We start from the raw sequence: 17,679 nt of genomic DNA, 5'->3' as shown, positions 1-17,679 counted from the left end.
TCTACTCATTGCATTTGACTATCTAATAACAATAGAACATCGAATCTTACCGAAATTAACCGAAAGCAGTCGAAATATTCAAAAACGTATCTTTATATTTCCATTCAATTTGCCCATAAATACAATTAATATAAATCTATTTATCCCACATACGTCACAACCAATTTATTTCATGATTAACACTTCAAAATAACACAAAAATGTTCTTATACAAAAAACAAAATATCTTACCGAGCAGTCCGCGAAATAAGCCAAAATTATCTTCAAACCAGTTAAGAAACATTGCACTTTACACTTTGAAAAAAAGATATTACATGTTATACACGCTGAATTTATTCCACGTGTTCGTCGAAGAAATATAACGTGTAGGGGGAGGTTCGATGCTCGCGCATCGCTAGGAGTCAGGACTCGATGCCTGATGGTGAGGGTTAGGGAAAAATGGGGGTGACGTTGCGAGTCGAAGTTGGCCGAATACAGCCGAAGCGAATCGAGAATGTCGAGTGGTGTGGGGCGTGCATTTATTAGTCGCACGCCGGTCGTTGAATGGAGCGGGTGTGGAGACGTGTACAAGGTGCCGGGCGTCGCGGTGCCACAGCTCGCTGTGGTTGCCCTGTGCAGCCTTGTCAGCTGCACGTGGACCAACGCGCGAAACGAGGAGGCGGTCGAAAATCTCGCGGTGGACCGCAAACGATCGTCTGTGGTTGTCAAGTGCAGCCATGTCCGGTACATCCGGTACTGATTAGAGTTCGTCGTACCCGACCCGCGGTTGGCAACTGTGACTGTCCACCGGAATCGCAACCTTGTCCGCATGTACCACGTACATCGGCTGTTCGACGTATTCGAAGGTAAATAAACATCTGTCATTGCCTATTTTTCTCGATAACCTCCGATATTTGTCGTTCCTTCTTTTTCCGTTACCGTTCAATGTTTGGCGCGACAGTGTATGCTGTGTACACGTTGCGGAGCATTATGAATTAAAGGGGTGCAAGGGACGAAGGTCAAAGTAAACGTGTGCTGATCGTATTTGCGAAGCCGTAAACGAGGCTCATTGCGGCGCGAATATAGTGAAGTTGGCATCCTTTTGTAGAGTCAGGGTAATGTGTCTACTTAGTCCTATTTTCTTTGAGTAGTTCGCAATCGAATCGTGTTATCTTGTTGTAAAATGTTTCTTAAGTTTGATGAAAATACGAAGGAATGGTTATTTGATATATATAATTTTTCGTCCCAATTCTATTGTTAGGCTAAAGTTCTTCTTAAAATATTTTCTTAACACATAAAATTGAAACGAAGGTGAAATTAGAATACAAAAATTCGAAGACTATGGTAAGGTTAACAATGGAAAGGTTAGCAAGGAGATTCCGCGATGCATCGTAGTAAAGTAGAGGGGGAGAGGTTTGACGAGTCGAATCACCATCGTGTGATTTTATTATACCAAATAAATGTAAGGTTATGGACTGATCGAATGACTGCTTCGAGGAAGAAATACATAAACCGTACCTTATTGCATTGTAGGTTCGTATTCTACAGGTTGTTCAAGAAGTGCATAATAGTTTCAATCTCGTATTTCTCTATTTATTTCGAAACAGGATCGGTAATGTTATATTAGAAGGAACTTTTGTCAGAAACTTTTTGCTAAAAAACAGATACAAGATAATTTTATTGGATAGTAATAGAATTTTTGATATATTAAATACATCATATAGATTAATAATAACATTTATTAGAGTAATATTATAGCGATAATTGAAGTACATATATGCTATCTGCCTATAATTAATAACTAATATTTGTGTCTAGCATTGGAAAATAGAATGCACATTTATTCGCAAATTAAAACGAATAAATTATTAAGATATGAATATTTTATTTCGTAAAATAAACACTGTCACTGTGTCTAAATGTACATGTCCGTATTCATAATATTTACTTTTATTTTTTTGATTCTTCGTAATATGATTGTATGGAAACATAGTTGATGTCGACAATGTTTATTTTATAGCATAGTTATCAAGATGCGAATTACGTTTCATGATATTCGAAATAGTAATTACATAGGTATTCTTATTTCCGTGTTAGAACCTTTAAAGTGAAAAATCGATGGGCAAAAGCGTGCTTTTTTATGAGCCAAGAAAGTGAAATGTATTAATGATTTAAAATTTGCTTTGCTTTTGTCAATGTCAAATATGATTGAAACATTTTAGCAATAAAGTTTTAGTAATACGTTTTATATTGAAACCAATCAACATTGGTCTTACGAACGTAACTTTGTATAGCTTCCATCGTATCTTTTAATTAGTTTTCAAGGTAAATATTTTATTAATTTAACTTCTGGTTTATACGAGGAAGTCTTTAATAAGAGACACTTAACACCAATTTATCAGAATATCGTTTGTAAATTGTTAATAAATCGTTTGTGATGTTTGAAGTTTAAAATTTCAAAAAGAACATTAGGTTTAATTGTGATTTAATTTTTTTATATATCGCTCTGAATAATTTTGCTTATGCATGGTCTTTAAATAATGCACGTTTCAGCGTGTCATTTTAGTTTATTATGATCCTAAAAATGAAAGATAACAAGCTATTATATTGTTTGCGGATTATCCTTCACAATTTCTTTTTTCCCTTTGTTTCTCAAAATTACTCGTAAACCATTTGAAGAGAAATTTCATATATTTTAGTTTGATGAATTTCATTGTCTTTTAACAAATTAATAATAATACATTTCTATTGTAAGGACTATCAACGTAATAATAACTTCCAATACAACCAAGTATTATAACAATAAAATATAAGATACAAATATAAACTGGATAAATACAATCTCCTTCTGAAAATCGTTTAAACATGTACGTACATAGTTTTCAGCATCGCCACGGGCATGTAATTAAGCAAGTTGTAATGAGGTACAAATGTAGTTTCATAGTTTCCAATGTAAGATTTATCAACGCTGTGCGAACTGCTTTATCCAGATCTACTAACTCTATCCAATTAACAATAACTTTATTCATTTAACACGATATTTCTAACTTTTCTCGAATGTCAGAGAAACGAGAAGCAAATTAACAAACTTATTCCATTATTTTCTTCGTTTCTCATATTATTTAATTTATCAAAACAAATCATATACGAACAAATACTGTTTCTGTTTAAGCGAAGGATATTTATATTTATATTTATTTATATCTTTATAGCAAAAGTTGTATCGAACACAGGAAAACGACCTTAAATTCGACTAGAAGCAGATAACACTCGATCAAATGTCTACGTCGCAATAGATATCATCAGGATCTGGCAGAGCATAGCTGTGATTACAGGCAAAGCCAATAGCATTTGGTAGGACTTATCTAGGCTAGTATGAATCGACTGGACATGACAGAAAGCATTAAAAGCCAACAGGATTCAGCGGGATATAATATATCTTGGTACAATTTGATTCGAACGGTGTAAAATTAGCCGAAACGTCGGTAGAATTTAGTCAAAGTCGAGTAAGAAAAATTAAAGTCAGTTACATTCAAAGAAATCTGTAGGAATGCTGATCGTACAGTTCAGTAATAATAAATGGCGCCACGTTCATGCGTATGGTCGTATAAAGATCAATATATAGGTCACGGTGTCAATGGCACTTACCTCCATTCTATGGAGGTGGAATTTGATTCATAGAATTTGATTTTGATCGTAAATAACCGAATTGTATAATAACTACGTTTCCGTATTGAAGTACGATGAGACGAGAAAGACGATAAAAGAGTTTTGGATTTAATACAAGTAATTTTCACATTCATAGATGCGATCTGTGTACTAGTCTTGTTTGGAGTTAGAGCTTTCATAAAATTCTATTTTAATAGTTTAGACAGCATACCATAAGAGCATTTCTATTGGAAGTTATACCTCTTTAACCTGTTCTGACGGTGTACCAGAATATTGCTGATATCAGGATTTAATGTCCTTGAAGATGGTACGCTGTTCTCTAATATTAGAGCCTTGTTGCTTCACATAGTCGCGAGAAATTCACAAGATCCAAGTTTCACCGTTTATAGTTAGCAATCTATTTTACTAAATGGTAATTACTCAGGATATTGATTTTTTTTTTAAAAGCTTCATTGGTATCTTCGTATCTCAGAATCTCCAAAGATTAATTGTATCTTTTCTCGAAATCAATGTCCTTTGTAAACTTTCTAAAATCCTTCAACAACAGCGTATATAAGGACAACAAAACGTTCTTAATTACCTCGCAAAACAGGCCAAGAACAAGCATGTAAAATGATTTAATAATATATATAAATCATCTTTTTTAAGAGCAAAAAAAGTTCAAAAATAAAAGTAACCATTTTAGTGCCAAAAAACCATATTTTTCCATATTTTTGCATCGTTCTTTCCCATCATACGAGAAGCGGCAGAACTTTCTTGATTACGCGATATACATTTTTGCATATCGTGTCCATTCTGTATATTTTAACGCTTTAAATGCATAAACATCGCCTCCATCAATTCCAATCTCTTCCAGCGTAAGATACTCTTGTCTAATCCGATATCACATTCGTTGCATGTTGCACAGATGCGACTGTCCAGAACGACCTTGTCGACACTCAGCAGGAAACGGTGGTACGCGGCATCGACTGCCAGTTCAACCCTCTTCACCCACTTTTTCTCAAGCGAGTCAGCCAAACCAACAGCAGCAACAGCAACAGCAGCAGCAGCCGTGCGAGTGCGCCGAAAGAATAAACTGCACTCACACAGGCGGCGGCGAGTGCGAGTGCAGTGAGGAGGCAAAGCCATGCTCGCACACGGTCAGGCAACGCCGGTCGCGTCGCACGTGCGATTGCAGTGGAAGTGGCACGCAACCGTGCAGCCATAAGCCACAGCACGAGGGACGGATAAAGCGTGTTAAGTGCCGCGTGAGGCGCGCCGGTTGCGCCATGGCCAGGTGTACCGCGGAACTCGCGATGCTGCACCTGCATTGGGGTCTCGCCACCGAATGTGCGCCCTGCAGACCGCGTGCACTCACGCGACGGCTCTGCAGGAGGCAGCAAAGCGACAACGAACTCTACAGAAGCAACAGCTTCAAGTTTGAGCGGTTCGAGAGGAGCAAGGACGAGTGCGCGACTCCGCTGCGAAAACAGGTGAGTCTGCTTTACGATTCCCTTAAGTCTGGAACTAATGTATCAAATATATACCTTTGAGGTACGAGTAAGATACCAAATTTTATTTCAATCGTTTCGGAGTTAATTCTTGACAGACGGAAATTATAAGTCAACTTTATCATGAGCGAAGAATGTTTATTTTATAGCAATAAATAAGTAAACGAAGGGAAAATATTTTCATTTCTGTGTGGTAATAAGATTTGCTTAAAAGGTAACGTTGTTCGTGTAGTTTGATAAGGCAATCAAGGGTGAATAAAATTATAATTATGAAGAAATCAATGTTATCTTTTAGAGAGATAAACATATCATTGATTATTTTTATCGTACAGCGTTAATTATTATAATTTTCGTATATTTACGTAGATACACGTTTACAGTTAGTTCTAGCGTTAATGAGTTTGTGAATTTTCACATGCTGCATGAATTAGTTGGTGGGATATGAAATTTAAATGACCCACGTTGGCGTTCTTAGGATGACGACGTTATGGTTATTGTTAGATAATAGTTAGAATATCGATCTTTTTTCGAATTAATTTAATGTTCGTGATAATAGAATCACAGATATTTCTCTGTGTGACTTCTTTTGATAATAGAAGTCTGAAGTATTATTTCATTTTATTTAGACGTTATATCGGAGAAAAGACGTGGAGCAAGTTTCGTGCTTTCTCAGAATGCGCTTGGATATGCATAACGAAACTGTTATTTTAAATGGTTGCTACGGTTTGAAGTATTTTTTAAACGAGAGGGAGTGACGTTAATTCACCCCAATTATTCGTATGTTTTATTCTTCTACGCGGAAATGCTTTCTTGCATTTATAATGAACGCAATAGCGTAAATTTTTTTGTTTCCAGATACGTGGAATTGAAATGAAGTTGTTTGAATGCGCATAATAGATAACCATTGTTATTCACGGAACACGAGCTATTATAGTATCACGGTACATGTCTATGCTTTTGTTCATATCGAACTTTTAACTTCGTGTTGATTAAATCGTTAAAACAATCACGCATTGATCAAAAAATTCTATAATATGCGATAGTTTATTTCGAATCTTCAATATTCATTACAAGCCCGAACGAATGTTTCAAATACGTTCACGTTAATTATCGTTAAAGTTTAACGAGCCAATTTAGAAGTATCGTATTGAAGCTGCATCGTACGTTTGCGAATCGTGATACCAGGCCAAACAGCTGAAATCTTTGTTAACCGAAGTAGCTTTATTAAATGAAAACCCGGACCAGTTCACTTGTATGAGAGCTCTGTAGAAGGCAGTAGAGCGACAACGAGTTCTACTTTGGGAACAGCTTTAAGTTTGAGCGCTTTGAATGCAGCAGGGTTTGCTATGGTATTTCACTTAGCGTATAGACGAGTCCTCGCGGTATACGCTTCGCTGCCAATGGTAGTATACGATTTTTTATTCGCGTATTACTGCGTTCTATTCGTATATAATAAGGAAAATAGGACACAGAAAATCTATCAGAATTATTATATATATACTTTTCTTTGTAAGTATTAAGATTCACTAGTATTAAGTTAAAAGTTAAGTATTAAGTTAAAAGTAGGTTGTTATTAGGATATACTATCGAAAAAGCGATTAATTGATCAGAGCTTTTCATTCGTGGAAAATTACGATCCAACATAGTACTTATTCATTGAAGTTGTTTGCAAGAATCGCATTAACGTAGTAAATTGCAGTAATTATATATTGGCTAATTATACGTTTATAGAATAGTCGGATATATATAAGGAAAGAAAATGGCATTTTATCATATTAAATTAACGAGATTACTATTATACGGGTAATATTGAATAATTCTTTAAAGTTTTAATAAATTCATAATGATTGTATCTTAATACTTATCAACAGGTGTATACGTCATTATACATTGCATACTACATATATTACATATTATTGAAAAATTGCTTCTCCATATTAATCAAATCGAATATCGAGATACAAGTTCTGTCACGCCGTTGCTTAAATCGGATTTTCGTCTATAAAAATTCTTTCGTCAGCAGTTTCAAGAGTTCGACCGGACGAAAGTATTCTACATTAAAGAAACTATTTTGCTTTTTCTGTACAAAACGTGTCCTCAGGCGAATACGATGAAGATTGCACCTGCGACGCTATATATCGGATAAGACGCTTCTAGGGATTCTATCTCTGAAAAGAGAATTTAAATTGAAGCAAGATGGAGTTACACCAAGTTCGTGAATACGAAACAGTTGAAGCATGTCGCTTTTATGATATCCACCCAGCGGGAGGAAGGTTTCTTAAATAGATTTCACGGCGTGGTGATACCACGATGCCGAAATTTCCTGCAAGAGATGGATGCAGGTTACACGGTTACGTGGGCGGAAAACTTTTGCGACGTCATATTCGATATTGAATAACGAACAGAATCGAACGCTTTTGTAACGTACCTTCTTGCTCACATTGAGATATGAAATACTTTAATACGTTCGTTTCTATTGAGAATTAGAATCCAAAACCAATAGTGCGATGCATTGAAATATATTTGAAGCAACTAATTAAGGTGTTAAAAATAATAATTTAAAGGGAAAGTTTCTATCCTATTAGTACTTATTTATGTATATGCTGTTATTTAGTAGAGTTCATATTAGATCTTGATTTATGTTTACCTGGAACTGCTGCAGTAGTATAACCGAATTTAGTCCGACATTTAGTACCACTTAAATGAAGGGTAGTTAAACGAAGTAATTTTTAATTAAGACCGTATAAATATTATTTTCAACTATTTAAAAATCTATTGTTTTAACTTTTTCAAAAATATCTATCATTCATCTTCCAAAAGGTCACGTAGAGAATCACTTGATAGTTGCATTGCAACGGATCATGTACATAGAAGGAATTTTTATTTAAAAATAAATATTACTATATGTGGAACGTTCGACATAAAGAAATTAAAACACCCTTTTTCACGGATGAAGGTATTCAAGTTTGAAAAATTGCTTAACAGCTATGGAGTATAAAGTATGGTAACACGATTGGCGTTCGCGAAAGTAGAGAATGGGAAAAAAGTGACAGGACGGATTATACGGTTATTGGAGAATCTTTGTTTTTTCATGTATTATATGTACCTACCTCGTTTTCACTGTTTTCTGTGGTTGGAATGTATGTTCTACCTGAACGCTGCCTTTATAACGGCTATTGGCAAAGTCGATATCACGTTATAGGCTTAAGGATTGTCACCTGAATCTCTGCTCGACTCTGTTATTTTCATAGAAGATGCTTTTACAGAGTTAACTTAAATTTAATAGCATAATATTTTGAAACATCGTGTTTAATCCTTTGAAAATTTAGTATGAAAAAAATTCAGACAAATTGACAAAGATAGTACTAGAAATTTGATATTGTCGATATTATTATTAATATTAAAGCAATCGTTGATATAGGAAAAGTAAAAAGAACGTATTTTTCGTATTTGACGCCAAAAATGCAGAAAGTCTTCACCGTAAAAAAATTATTTTCCAAGTGATTCACCAAAGCGAATGAGTTAAGTATTGAAGTACTTATTTATGTACAAAATACATATGTATTTTGTACATAGATCTCTTATTTATTTTAGAAAGTATCTTATTACGTATTTCATTCTGACTTCTATGAGATGAAAAGATTCGCGTTTGAATTAATCGGTTACTCATCTTATAAAGCACAGAGAAAACGCGTCTTTCTTTGCCGAGCATTTGCATTAAACTTGTACTCGTCGCCGGTGCGGATGGCACTCTTCCGTCTGTATGTACTACATATATATCGTTGAAGCTTTGAAACCAATTTCAGTTTACTGGTAACTGCCGTTTGTGTGCGTTAATACACTCACAATAAAATTTTTATGCCTTGTGAATGACTACTTGAATATGAAGCACGTTTAACGAGACGATGCGGTCTCTGTTCACCCTGTTAATAATATCGAATAATTATTCGTGTACCCTTTATTTCTGGGTGGCAAAGTGCTCTTTTCAAATACCATCTAACTTTTCGTTGCAGAAAGTGCATCAAGATTCTGAAACGAACCATTCAACTGCAATGGTGTCGGAGGAAAAAGAGAATCTCCATTGATTCTACAGACAAAACTTTTGAAACGGTTAAATCAAAGACATTTATCGATTAATTCTGTTCCTATATAAAAATTTCGATGTGAAATTTCTCTTTTTTAGCAGCGAATATAATGCTCGGTTTGAAATGTACAATGCAATCAAGAAAATGCAATATACCGTATGATAGTTCTTTGTTTGTTTGTTGTTTTTAATAATTCGTCGTAATTTATATCTGGAATGAATTACTGAGAAGCTGGCATAATGAAATGCTATATCTGTTATTATTATATTATCGTAGGAAAATTAATTATACATCAGAAATAATCGTTAATACATCAAAAGCATTACTTTCGTACTAGCTGATTATTTGCATTTTTGTATCTTTATAAGCTTATGACATTGATAGAAATAGTTTGTATAAATTTAATATCGATTTCATAAATTTTTCACTCGTACGGACAAACTCTGTTAATGTGTATACTTTGAACCGCAATCGTTTTGTTCTATTTAAGAATTCAGTTTTACGACTGAGCAAGTCCTTCCAATTTAATATTATAATGAAAGAATGCCGGGTGAAAAGAAAAGAATGAAGCTAAAGAAATCGGCTATAATAAATTGTAGCCTACGCGTTTGCTCGTTTCATAAACCTAATTATTTTTGGTACAGCAACGCGGATACGGTTTATAAGCCGTGGCTGAGAGAATGCGTCTCTTATGCATCTCACGCCACGTGTTCATACTAAATATAATGCTATAATGCTGTTCAAATTTATTCCTCCCTGTGTAGAGATTCGAATAACTCCCACAGCTTTATTATAATTATTATATATGCGCGCATATTAGCGAAATTAATTATAGAAATTTAATACAATCGATATTCGTTTCTTGATTTTTCTCTTAATATATAGAATGTCTCATTTATAATGGACGCGTGAATTATTTTCTCTGGTAATGGAAAGCAAGAACAATGTTTAAATAATTGAAAAGTTCTTAAGTAAATTCTTAATAATCTTTCCTTATTTTAACTTCCAGAAATCAATTTAGTTATTTGATATCTAAACATATTCGAATAAATATTAGGTCGTCCGGAAAGTTTCTTTCGTCTTATACGGAAATAATGGATGCACAACATTTTCCGTTTTATATTATTTTATCGAATTACATATGATCCATTTTGTTCTATTAAAATAAAGATCACCACGTTCGACAGATTAGGTTTCATGTTTGTATAAAGATGCGTTGTTATAAAAGACGTGTCTGTAAAAGAAAGACACTTTTCGGACAACCTAATATATTTTACTTATAATTATTACTAACGGACGATTTAACGAAAACGTAATACGATTTTATGGTACACTGAAGATTTCGTATTGATTTTATTGGAACGCCTAAGAATCACGTCTAAGGGTCAGTGTTCTGGTTTCGTCGTCGCGAAGAGAAGAGCCGTGCGTCTTTTTATTTCCCCCTTTCAAGTTCGTTGTAATGTAATTGTATTCTTTTCTTTTGGAGACAAGCTCCAATTGGAGCAATCCTTTGTGTTGAAGTTCTGCTCTCGTAGTTTGACAACGAGTTTTCCCGGCAATTAAGTTGTGTAAAAGCGTACGCTTTAACCGACACTGTGCAGCGAATATTAGTTTCTTTTGCACTTTGGAAAAAACCGCTTACAAACATTTTCTCGAAAGTTTGTGCGTGCATTGCCATCGAAAAATTTCTTTTATTTCACAAAGAGTCATATATACAAAGAATACATATCTGGGTTCAGATTTGTAATATTTTCGTAACATTCTCCCTTCTTTGCAATATTCTCAACAGATATAATATTCTTTTTAATTTCCTTTTGCTATACTGTTTGTTTTATGATTGTCTCATAATTGGTTTTGTAATTTTATTGTAAATTAAAATTCGTTTTAATTTTATCGTATCGTGCAGTTGTATAAAGAATAAATGGTTACGGAGTGCATGATGGATTATTGCAATCGGATCTGCAATTAATCGACGTACAAGCTGATCGAACGATTTTTCTTTGAAAGGGCGACCGGGGGGGGGGAGGTGAAACCTGTTTCACTGAAAACAAATGATGCCACTTTAATTTATTTGCCAAACAACGACAGTAATTTCATCGCAATATTGTAACTAGATTATTTTCACGCTAGGGCCATGGCGTGGCAAGGTGCTTTCTGCCAGTTCAACTAACGACATGGATGCCCTATCTTAATTAATTACTGCGTGCAAGGAAGAACTTAATGAATTTCGTACAGTGCTACGTCACGATAACGAAGCGCACACGTGAATTGTGTTTCGCGTTGAAAAATGACGTTTAATGAGGCAAGTAATTAACACGAATGGAATCCGACGCTGTTAATTATTTGATATCTAATTTAAAAATTGAAATTTATATATATATATTAAATATCATAATTGCAAAATAATTACGCGAATTACATAATATTATACTGGCAAGATTTTCATAAAATTCCTTTATTTAAAATGTATATTTCTCGTTTACTCACGAAACCTTATCACTGAATTAGAATTCTCCTATCTTTGTTAATCTTTCCATTTTAATGTTACTTTACGATTGAAATAATAAATAAAGTAGCTACAAGTGAAAAGAATTCGTTAGGTCGAAAAATATAGTCGACGAAGTTTCGTAGAAGTTAAACGTATAACTTTTAAGACATATTAATGTTATAAGTTACAAAGAAAGGAGATAAATATATATTTTTTTATAACGTGGGATCATTTGGCAACGTACTGAGAAATGAAAAATGACTTACCGCGCTCTTCCCTTATGCTTTTCATTTTGAAGATAGGCGAAAATAAATTTGTAGAACGATTACGCGATAGATCAAGTAAAAGAAAGTATCAACGTCTGAATATTTCATACAGTTTGATCTGTTTGATTAATCCCTACGTTGGTTGGAAAATCGACTAAAAGAAGGTGGTTGAATTTGAGTTGGAGATAATGAAAAGTGGAAGAGAGATTTCTTCATTTTCACAAGGAAATCGATTCCTTGGGAACTGGCCCAGTTTCAGCCAATTACCGTCGTGTTCCTTTCTTTTCTCGGCACCAAGCAACTTTCTATGTGTTAAATAAGTAGTTTGAGAATACGTTCAACGAAACGCGAAACACCACGCCAACGAAATCTTCCGTATTGCCACGTGTAAGAATAGAAAACAGGAATGAAATTTCATTAGTAATGTAAATGCGATTGGACGTACATCGTCGACTAGAATCTTCAAGAATAATCAATACACCTTGCTGCATATACATTTTTTTAGTTATTGTAATTGCATTCTTTGTCGCTTGCAACGTATGTAAATGCTTCGGTTGCCACGATATTCCCTTGTGTACGCGCAACCAGCGAATTACTATGTTTCCATACTCTTTGATACTCCGACGACACATTTTCTCACAGATGTTTGCGAATGTACCAATTGTACATATTTACCTTTTTATATAAAACTTGCTTCTCAGATCCCGCTGTTAGATCTTTTCTTCTCGTATTCACGGTGTATTAAAAAATATTGAGCTTGAACTAATGTCGAAAGAAACTTTAGATTGATTGAAGCCCTAATTTAAGAGTCATTTTAAATATTTACATAAACTAAATAGGAATAAAATGCATATGCAGTTATCGTATTGCAACAACGAAGAAAACAATTCCACTCGTAGTTATGATAATGGAAGCATTAACGTGGATTAGTATTTCGTTTGAATGATGATTGGTATGTAATATTGATTAATCAAATCCAGATTTCTTAATCATGAGCTAAAAGCATAGGTTAAACGCTTGTTTTAAAATCACCTTGACATCGGCCATGACGCTATGAGATCAAATGAAACTTAAAAATAGCTGTATAATACTATTTAAGAAAACATCGATGACTTTTTAAATAAATAAGCTTGTAAAAAAAAGTCAAACAAAAATATCAGCTTCGGACATTTTTTTCAACCCCAATAGAAATATTTAGATATCCTGGTTCTCATAATTAATTTCCCACTGAATTTACATAATTTACATTTACATCATAAAAATTCATCATAAAATAAACGTCTCAAAGCTTCAGAGCTATTTCGTGGTTGTACAAAAGGATCCATTTGCAAGAGGAACGATGTTCCTTCTTCATAACGCCTGGCTCGATTATTTCGTTTGTGAGATTAAAGCGTCCACCATCAAACACCAATGTTTAATGTGGCCGCAAAATTTCGTAAGCCACTTCCCGGAAGTTGTCAACGTTGCAATCCTTTCGACCGTGTCTCAAAGAGCCGGCCTTATTATACATTCTATTCCCAAATTTCATTTTATGGTTTTCCTTTGGTCTATCCTTTGTGCTTTTTACAACAAACACTGTGCTCGTGTCCTGCTTTTAATCAAGTATTATATTTACGCGAGAGGAGAACCGTTTTCCCCTTTTAGTAACAAAATAATTTACGTTCTCTTATACTTCGTCTTTATTTTTATCACATTCGATACATTCATGGTACATTCGATAGCATAAACGTCGTTACAGATTAATTGATTAATGTTTAATGATTTTCACATTTATCTTTTTTGTTAACGTTTCGTATAGAAAAGAGAGGAGTTTCTTGTTCAAAAGATTTCTTTATGTACCCAAAGAAAAGGTTTATTTTCGCGCGTCTTTTGTGCCATTGTTCCTCAATTTTTGTTGTGTCTCCAAAATACAAAGATTTATGAAAGTCTGTCATCATGCCATGCTTGTGTCATGAAGTCATTGCGTTACTCGCAATAGAATTTCTCGTGGGAATTTTTCTTTATACAATGATATTCCTCTCAGCTTTCCTTCTCTCGACACGCGAACATTTTTCACCGCCGCTGTACACCGGTTTCTATTATGAATGAAAATTTTACGATACTTATGGAAATGCGTCGCGCACCATGGTAGCTTGCGATATATGTACAATGAAGTTAGTTTCTTTTCCTAAATGAAAGCTTTGAGGAAACTTTTCTGCTGTTTAAGAACTAAATTGAAAAGAAAAGAAGAGAAGAAACGCTTTGACGTCGTCATGAACGGAATCTTGTCTCCTAAGAATCAAATTACGAACGAAATATTCGCAAATTTATATTCATTGTCAAACTTATTTCGAACCTATTAAGAGTCGTTAAACGGCTTGGAAGTAAAGAAATTTCAAAGGAAGTTAGATCGTGTTCTCTTGATCCTCAACTTTGTTCGATGTTCAACGTGGAAATTTTTTTTCTGAAAATTAGTCCTCGTCCAAGAAATTTTTCGACATTTAATATCCCGTGAAATTAATCATTACAAGTTCGTTTAGATTTTCTCTCAATTTCCTAAAACTCGAACGAAACATATGTATTCATCGATTCGTACAAGTAGCATTGGAAATGAGACCATCGTATGAACGTCATGGTGTTATTGATTTCGCCGTATTAACTGACCCGTTATTTCGTGTTTTACTGCCTGTCTCATGGATATTCAACGCAAAATCAAAATCAGAATTCGAACGGTAATATTCGTTTGAATAAGTCGTTTGTTCGTAATCTTTCGTGCGTTAATAAACGCCACGAACAGGATATTTCCAAACATTGATTTTAACGAGAAAGAAAAATTTTCCTTGTCAGTTATTCGCTTTATTTAAACGCCATCGGTTGATATATCGAAAAATTTCCAGGGAGCGCAGATCACTCGATAAATTCTACTTTAAATTTAAATCAATGACTCGAATGCAACTACGTAAACGTGCAGGTACACGCGTGAATTTATGAATTTGTATTTTTGCTTTGTGTTCCGTTTATTTTTCATTAATTTTTATATACACGTATGCATGTACATATTTATGTACGTTGATGGAACGATACGAAACCACTTTCGCAATGGAATATCAACGTAAGATACAATTGCACATCACGAAAACCGAGAAGTTTCCCTCGTTCAAATATCTATTGACCCTTGCCACCAAAATGAACCCCCGAGTAAACGAAAGAGGCAAAGGAGGCGAATTCGTTTCGCAGATGAGTTTTCCCTTTTCACAGGTAGTCATTACTGCAACTAGCCTCGAGCAGTTTCGCGTTATACGATCCTGTCATGATAGTCACGATACAATATATAACGTCATTAAAGAATGATTGAATGAATTTTTTTTTATTTTTGATCCTAAAATTGAACGATCAAGACGAAAATAATTTGTTTTAATGGAATATTTGTTACAGAAGAAAGGAGAGTTGCAAAGTTACAGGAGGAAAGTTAATTTTCCAACGTGCAAACCTTTACAATTTAACATTTATAATGACTTTTCAGATTGTTAGCTATATTTATAATATTGTACTCCCCTTACTTTCAGTTTATCGTTGATCAACTGTAATTAACAATTCAATGATTTTTAAGTTTATACATCGTTACAATCACAGTCGTGTCCAGTGTCCAAATGTTTTCATCAAATTGACAGCTGAGCTAACATCGATTGCATTCTGATTCCGCATTTGTGTTTATGCAAGGCCGGTGAAATCCAATAACGCCATAATTCACGTGCTCGTAATACGTTCGGATTATTCGCGCGATCGCGTTCGTGTCACAAGAAACCAGTCACCTCATGTATCTATCTATCGTCAATGTTATGAGTACAACTATGAATCTCTGTCATAAATCAAACGAAGTTATTAACAACAACTATCAATGTCACACGAACAGCACGGATTAGCTCTCCTTCGGATCTTAATACGTTTTTCGTCCATTTTATGGATAAATCAATGCATGCCACCGGCTGTTTTATTCAAAATCGAACAACATAGATTTGTTCATGGAAACGTAAGTTCAATCGAGACGAGGTAACAACGTTAAGTTTTCAAGAATTTTACAGATTATGTGGATTCTTGTTAGATTTTGTGAATCTTCAAGGTCTACGATATCTCTATATATTGTGTTATCAGGTGTCAGATTAGATCTGTGCTACGATTGATGTGTAAATTGATGACAATGAATCTACATTAAGTGGATTTTCTTTAATCTTCTTTAAAGTGGAAGAAAATCTCTCGATAACGAAACTGTTCAATGATTAATAGCGTTATTTGAATTTATGGTCACTCAGATGCATTTGCATATTTTCAAGCGACTATTAACACGTTGACTGCCACGTTGGTCATATATGACTGGCCACGGTTTCTCCTGTGACACCACGGTGATCATTGGTGATTACAATTGTAAATGTTGTAATATATAATTGTAAAATTGTAAAAATTGTATGAAAATTGACAGTTAAGGTATTTTGAATACAACCGATAAATAGAAGATACTTTGAAATAAAAAGTACCCCATTGAACAATTAAACATTTTTATTAGAACATCAATAAAAAAAATAAGAACAAATCTTGCATCTAACGGTACACTGTGTTTGCATCCATATCTTTGAGGGGTGATCTACGAATATTATTATAAACACAGCTTAGAAAATAATTGTAAATGATGCTTTATAATCATATAATTGAAGTTAGAAGTGTGCACGTACCTTACTATTGTATATAGAATGAGTAAATACTGTTTACTAATATCTTCTACACGTTTCGACAATATATTCTGCACGTTTTGCTTACGACGAAATAACGATTGCGAATGGTTTGTTGAAATAAACGAAGCCTTGTTATAATATGTCGCTATTGATTGTCACCAAGGTGCCACGATGGTCACCCGTGATCACCAATAAAATAAACGGTCCATTGGGGAAGAATGTTGTCTTACATCATCAATTTATTATTATTTTGCCATTATATGCTTTGAATAATAAAAATACTCCCGTGGCGTCCTGAGCGAAACATGTGATTTCGGTGTGGCAGTCACAGTCAAAGTGTTAAAAAAAAAAAAAAAAAAAATAGTAAAATTGTCCGCTCGATTTGATACCATTGAGTCAGTTGAGTTTAGAATTATCTATATCGAATTTGAATGATTCGTATTATTTTGTATGATGTCAGATAAGCCTATTATTGTCTATATACTGTAGAACTAGGTCCTGCTAGTGTCTGTATTGTGTGCAATCTAATTAAATAGTGCTACATATTTCGCATCTGGGATTATCCACGTTGAGTTCAATGGGCTTAGTATACCTGCTACTGTCTGTGTAGCGTTTTTAGCATGCATTAAAGTTAGCTTGTTTTGAGAGTTTTGTTCGTGTGTTGTAACAAAACGTCGTTGCAAATGCTGAACAGTGAACGTTTGAGCGTAACTCAAATGTAAGTGATACGTTCGTAAAACATCCGTCAATAAAAATTTCGCAAAAATTTCGAATATCTTTTGTTATTCGACATATACGAATTGGAGCTGTGAGCTGAAATGGAATATCAATAACCAAGAATGTGTGGTAATTTATAGCGTTCTTTTATTATAATTTATACATAAAATTAATTATCCATTGTTATAGATACTGTTGCGATTTAAATGTTATCCTATGATGAACTATATCCTTTTATTCTTCTCTTTAACACATTATATAGAATAATTGGTTAAAAAT

General features: G+C 34.2%; 1 protein-coding gene across 1 annotated transcript in view; it reads left to right on the top strand.

Annotated features, from left to right (window-relative positions):
- Nucleotides 1–534: 534 nt before the first annotated feature.
- Nucleotides 535–17,679, top strand: part of LOC100645988 (putative mediator of RNA polymerase II transcription subunit 26) — a 244,290-nt gene continuing 227,145 nt past the window's right edge. The window contains exons 1-2 of the mRNA XM_003396044.4: nt 535–845; nt 4,556–5,120. Of these exons, the coding sequence (XP_003396092.2) occupies nt 544–845; nt 4,556–5,120 (867 nt within the window). The 5' untranslated portion in view covers nt 535–543. The remainder of the gene's footprint in view (nt 846–4,555; nt 5,121–17,679) is intronic.

This window comes from Bombus terrestris, chromosome 6 (assembly GCF_910591885.1).
Source record: "Bombus terrestris chromosome 6, iyBomTerr1.2, whole genome shotgun sequence".
NCBI lineage: Eukaryota > Metazoa > Arthropoda > Insecta > Hymenoptera > Apidae > Bombus > Bombus terrestris.
Note: the sequence above shows the minus strand (reverse complement) of the source record. Positions and strands in the feature narration are given on the sequence as shown.